The 6,339-nt window shown below is 45.4% G+C and overlaps 1 protein-coding gene across 2 annotated transcripts in view; it reads left to right on the forward strand.

Moving 5' to 3' along the window:
• lrch3 (leucine-rich repeats and calponin homology (CH) domain containing 3) overlaps positions 1-6,339 on the forward strand; it is a 58,862-nt gene that overhangs the window by 32,358 nt on the left and 20,165 nt on the right. For both annotated transcript variants that reach the window (XM_056283252.1, XM_056283253.1), the window contains exons 8-12: positions 1,279-1,396; positions 2,193-2,341; positions 3,359-3,423; positions 5,874-5,922; positions 6,052-6,198. In XM_056283252.1, the coding sequence (XP_056139227.1) occupies positions 1,279-1,396; positions 2,193-2,341; positions 3,359-3,423; positions 5,874-5,922; positions 6,052-6,198 (528 nt within the window). The remainder of the gene's footprint in view (positions 1-1,278; positions 1,397-2,192; positions 2,342-3,358; positions 3,424-5,873; positions 5,923-6,051; positions 6,199-6,339) is intronic.

The following is a 6,339-nucleotide window of genomic DNA, read 5'->3' on the forward strand; positions in this document are numbered from 1 at the left end:
AATTATTACAGCTACATACCTCGGTGTATACTATTACAATTATTACAGCTACATACCTCTGTATATACTATTACATTTATTATAGCTACATACCTCTGTATATACTATTACAATTATTACAGCTACATACCTCGGTGTATACTATTACAATTATTACAGCTACTTACCTCTGTATATACTATTACATTTATTATAGCTACATACCTCTGTATATACTATTACAATTATTACAGCTACATACCTCTGTATATACTATTAAATTTATTACAGCTACATACCTCTGTATATACTATTACATTTATTACAGCTACGTACCTCTGTATATACTATTACATTTATTACAGCATACCTCTGTATATACTATTACAATTATTACAGCTACATACCTCTGTATATACTATTACATTTATTACAGCTACATACCTCTGTATATACTATTACATTTATTACAGCTACATACCTCTGTATATACTATTACATTTGTTACAGCTACATACCTCTGTATATACTATTACATTTAATACAGCTACATACCTCTGTATATACTATTACATTTAATACAGCTACATACCTCTCTATATACTATTACATGTATTACAGCGACATACCTCTGTATATACTATTACATTTATTACAGCTACATACCTCGGTGTATACTATTACATTTAATACAGCTACATACCTCTCTATATACTATTACATTTATTACAGCTACATATCTCTGCATATACTATTCCATTTATTACAGCTACATATCTCTGCATATACTATTCCATTTATTACAGCTACATACCTCTATATACTATTACATTTCCATGTCAACTGTTACATGTGTGATTTTAGTTGAAAGGTGGCATGATGACGCAGTGGTTAGTGCAGTCGCCTCACAGCAAGAAGGTTCTGGGTTCAAGCCCCGGGGTAGTTCAACCTTGGGGGTTGCCCCGGGTTGTAGAGTTTGCACGTTTTCCCTGTGGGTTTCCTCCGGGTGCTCCGGTTTCCTCTCACATTCCAAAGACATGTAGGTCAGGTGACTCAGCTGTACTAAATTGCCCCTAGGTGTGAATGGGTGTGTGTGTGTGTGTGTGTGTGTGTGTGTGTGTGTGGGTGGGTGGGTGGGTGTGTGTGTGTGTGTGTGTGGGCCCTGTGCATTTGACCAATAAAGGAACTTGAATGCACACGCCCCAGTATACTGATCCCATCAGTCAGCTGTGGTCATTAGGCTGTTTATCTCTGCTTCCTGTTTATCTGTGAGGTCACTTCCTGTCTTCCTCCATTCAGCCTTCAGAGGAGCTTTGTGAGCTTCCTGCACGCGTGGCGGAGATCTCCAGAGACCACAGACAAAGGAGGAAGGAGGCCAGAGGGGGAGCAGGAGGCCCCCTGGTGTCCAACGGCACATGTAAGCCTTTTCCTCTGTTAGGATGGATTCTACCGCAGAGTAGAACTCTGTACCTGCCAGCAGTAACAGATACAGGTTTGAATTAGCAGACACGACTCATGGCCAGCTTAACAGCTTCACAGCCATACAGGTAAGTGTGTTGCCCTTTGTTTGTATGCTAACAGGTCAACGTGGTCATGTTAGATTGTTACCATCACTTTTGTTCTGCTATAAAGAGTGATGTCGGGTGTCCGGGTAGCGTAGCAGTCTATTCCGTTGCCTACCAGCACGGGGATCTCCGGTTCGAATCCCCGTGTTCCCTCCGGCTTGGTCGGGCGCCCCCTACAGACACAATTGGCCGTGTCTGCAGGTGGGAAGCCGGATGTAGGTATGTGTCCTGGTCGCTGCACTAGCGCCTCCTCTGGTTGGCCAGGGCACCTGTTCAGGGGGGAGGGGGAACAGGGGGGAATAGCGTGATCCTCCCATGCGCTACGTCCCCCTGGTGAAACTCGTCACTGTCAGGTGAAAAGAAGCGGCTGGCGACTCCACGTGTATGGGAAGAAGCACGTGGTAGTCTGCAGCCCTCCCCGGATCAGCAGAATGGGTGGAGCAGAGACTGGGATGGCTCAGAAGAGTGGGGTAATTAGCCAAGTACAAATTGGGTTTCTCTGAAAAGTTGAAACTGGTATTCACACTGCTCTGTCCCTGCTGCCTCGCCTGGCAGAGTCCCCTGACGAGTAAATGTGAGGAAACAGTGTAAGGGCTGTCAGACTGTAACCAGAACTCTCTGTCTACTTCCTTGCTGTCTGTCCTGCAGTGGAGTCTGAGTTGGAACAGATCGATTTTATCGACAGCTGTCCGGGAGAGGAGGAAGATGAAGAGAGGAGGAGAGGAGGAGGTGCAGGGGACAGCATCAGCCTAAGCTCTCAGTTCATGGCCTACATAGAGAGACGCATCACCAGGGAGGTGGGACCCTTTCCCCAGAACAGGACCCAGAATGGGTCGTGAGAACTGGACCCAGGCCGAGGGTCTGAATGAGATGGTGTTTTCAGATTGGCTCGTGTCGGCTCTCAAACTGTTGTGTCGTGTGTCGAGTTTCTGTTTGACGGCTCATAACAGTCGTAACAAGCTTCAGCTTCCACATCACACGTATTGGAGGAGGCATGTGGTAGTCTGCAGGTCTCCACGGATCAACAGAGGGGGTGGAGCAGCGACAGGGACGGTTCAGAACGGAGGGGTAATTGGCCGGGTACAATTGGGCAAAAAAAAAAAAAAAGGGAACCCCCCCCCCTCAAAAAAAATCATCACAAAAAGCTGTTGGACATGCACATACAGTTAGTTATGTACTTTATCCATTCGAAATAGGTGAGTAGTTGTCACAGAAGCAGGCGTTTCTGTGTATGCTGTAGCGCCACCTGTCTTTTCATCAACACCTGGCGGCAGCAGCGCATCATTAAAGCGTAATCATATAAGTGTTGTCTTCATTTTGATATGTGTCCAGCTGCCCATCACCAATTTTTGAGCCATTACTGCCCGATGCTGATAAGCGGACCGATATATCGTGCACCCCCAGTTCTTAATGGGACTCGTCACTGTGGTATTTTGAAGCATCGCTAGTTGAAATGTCGCGGAAATGTCTAGCAGTAGGAAGACCTCACGTGTGTTACTGCAGCCTCGTGTCTACATATGAACTGCATGCTGATCATGAAACCACATTCAGGATTAAGGCCAGTTAAACTAGAATCTGTTGTCCAGCAGTTAGTATCATGTGGTGCCACACATCAGCCATCATGTTGGTATCTGTCCAGCTACCCATAACACATTTTTAACCAACTGTTGGTCGATACTGATAGGCTGACCCGTTTACCATACACGGCGAGAGATGACCTTTACATGCACGCCAAGAGATTACCTTTACATGTGAACCCTGAACCCTTCAGTTTGTATGATTGTCTCTCTGTCTGTCTCTCTGTGTCATTTCAGGGTTCTCCTGCAAAAACCAACTCCTCAAGAGACTCCAGATCAGAGGACACAAGGAGACACAACAGGTATATACACACACACAAACAAAATCACAAATCTTTTTTTTAATAACATTACTCTCAAACAGCTTTGTGAGGAATTGGAAGTAAAAGTGAGAATTTGTACACAGCAGCTTCATTTAAACAGTGTGATACCATCAAATCCAGCATTCACACTACAACTAACAACTCATTATAACACTATCACCTGATACAAACAAACCCAGCATCAATACTACAACTAACAACTCATTCTAACAATATCACCTGATAGAAACAAACCCAGCATCAATACTACAACTAACAACTCATTCTAACAATATCACCTGATACAAACAAACCCAGCATCAATACTACAACTAACAACTCATTCTAACAATATCACCTGATAGAAACAAACCCAGCATCAATACTACAACTAACAACTCATTCTAACAATATCACCTGATAGAAACAAACCCAGCATCAATACTACAACTAACAACTCATTCTAACAATATCACCTGATAGAAACAAACCCAGCATCAATACTACAACTAACAACTCATTCTAACAATATCACCTGATAGAAACAAACCCAGCGTCAATACTACAACTAACAACTCACTATAACAATATCACCTGATGCAAACAAACCCAGCATCAATACTACAACTAACAACTCATTATAACAATATCACCTGATACAAACAAACCCAGCATCAATACTACAACTAACAACTCATTCTAACAATATCACCTGATACAAACAAACCCAGCATCAATACTGCAACTAACAACTCATTCTAACACTATCACCTGATACAAACAAACCCAGCATCAATACTGCAACTAACAACTCATTATAACAATATCACCTGATAGAAACAAACTCAGCATCAATACTGCAACTAAAAACTCATTATAACAATATCACCTGATACAAACAAACTCAGCATCAATACTACAACTAACAACTCATTATAACACTATCGCCCGATACAAACCAAGCATCAATACTACAACTAACAACTCATTATAACACTATCACCTGGTATGTCGGTACAGTATCATCCACTGACTCATTACTGTAACCTCACCCACTAATTACTTCAGTCAAATCATTATTCAAGTATCATCCAACTCACTAAGACCCCGGGGTTACCGTGCTGGAGAAGTCCCATCATTTTAAGAACAAGAAAATCTTATTTGAAACAACACAGAGTTCTCACACATACTTTCTGACAACACCCACGAACTTGTACAAAACACTCATTTTTTGTTGGTTTGATGTTTTCAGTGTCAGGCTGACACACTTGATCTGGAATCAGGAACAACTTATTGTCATTTCTTACATGTACTTGCATACACAAAGAAATGAAATCTCCTTTCTCCCAGCCCACAGCAGTGCAACACAAAAAACCCACTTCCCAAAAACGACTCCGCCAAAAACAGAGAGAACAAACCAACAAAAACACAAACAGCCAACAACACAGTCCACTCAGTGCAACGCAGTCCAAACAATTCCTGTGTCCAGAGGACAGACGCCAGCCAGGGTGACTGTCGGAACCGCCGGTCTGCATGGGTTAGCTTAGCCTGCCTCACCTCCGCATCCTGCCAGACCGCCCTCGGTGTTTCCTCCCCGGGCGCAGCTCCAGACAGGAGCCGTGGTCCCTGGGCCCACCGGAGGCAGCAGACCAGGCTCCCTCAGCCAATCCAACACCAGCTCTCCCAGCCAGACACCTTCAACACACACACACACACACACACACACCCGCACTCCACACGACGATGCAGACAAAAACACTGCACAGTCGATGCTAGGCGAGGCCGCCGCCAGACCGCCACAGTGCTTCCTCTCGGGTACCGCTCCGGGCAGGGCTGTAAGCTCTCTCAGCCGATCCAATGCCAGCACTGCTAGCCATCAAACAGAAAAAATAGACGAACTAAATATAAAACATCACACAAAGACACAAACTTAGATGCAGGCGTGGACAAAGACACTGCGTAGTTGGCACTGGGTGAGGCTGCCGCAAATGCGAGTTCACGCTGCCATCTTCCCACCAACAACAACGCTCCGCCTATGTTCTGTATGCAGTGCAAGTTTGTGCACGAGAGGGGAGAATGAGAAATGATGCAATGTGTAAATGTGTGCGACTCCGCGGCCCAGTAGCCAGTATTCTATGGACTGGTCCCGGGTCGGGGACCAGTGGTTGAGAACCACTGGCCTAATTCAACACTATAATGTTATGCTAGCTATGACCAGCCATTCCTAAAGCATGGTGGAGATCAGTATGCTGATGAATAGCCCCGGTTTCGTTACTATGGCAACATCATGACGCATGAAGGCTTGCGAAGACGCAGGTGGTTACGCCTCCATCAGTAACATCTCTAACTGCTAGCTAGCTCTCCTAGCTGAAAACAGTGAGAGCTGTCTAACACTGGTTTGTCTCTCTCTCTGCCCCTGTCTGTCTCTCTGTCTCTGTCTGATTTCTCAGGAGTGTGGTTGACGGTGGTGTAACGGGGCCTTCTGGCCCTCAGAATCAGGTAATACACCTTCCTCTCTGCCTGTTTTCAAGGAGCAGCGATGAAACTGCCGACCTCTGTGGGTGTCGGAGGAGCTGTTGAGTAATCTGTTAACTCCTCTCTGTGTCTCTACCCACCACCCTCACCCAGAGAGCTGTGTCAGGGTTGGGAGCAGCGGGAGGTGCAGGGGGTGTGGAGCGGGTGAGGAGGGAGGCCCAGCTGGCTGCTCTGAAATACGAAGAGGAGAGACAGAGGAGCCGCTCCCAGCAGAGAGACTCTGCCATCAGCTATGCCAAGGTAGCAGACAGACGGACGCATACGGACAGATAGGACCGTTATAGACAGAGAGACAGACAGAAGCAGACTGACTTCAGCACAGACAGGCAGGCAGAACATGGGAAAGCATACAGAAAGACAGACAGTGAGACAGTTGGAGAT

This window comes from Lampris incognitus, chromosome 7, assembly GCF_029633865.1.
Source record: "Lampris incognitus isolate fLamInc1 chromosome 7, fLamInc1.hap2, whole genome shotgun sequence".
Lineage (NCBI taxonomy): Eukaryota > Metazoa > Chordata > Actinopteri > Lampriformes > Lampridae > Lampris > Lampris incognitus.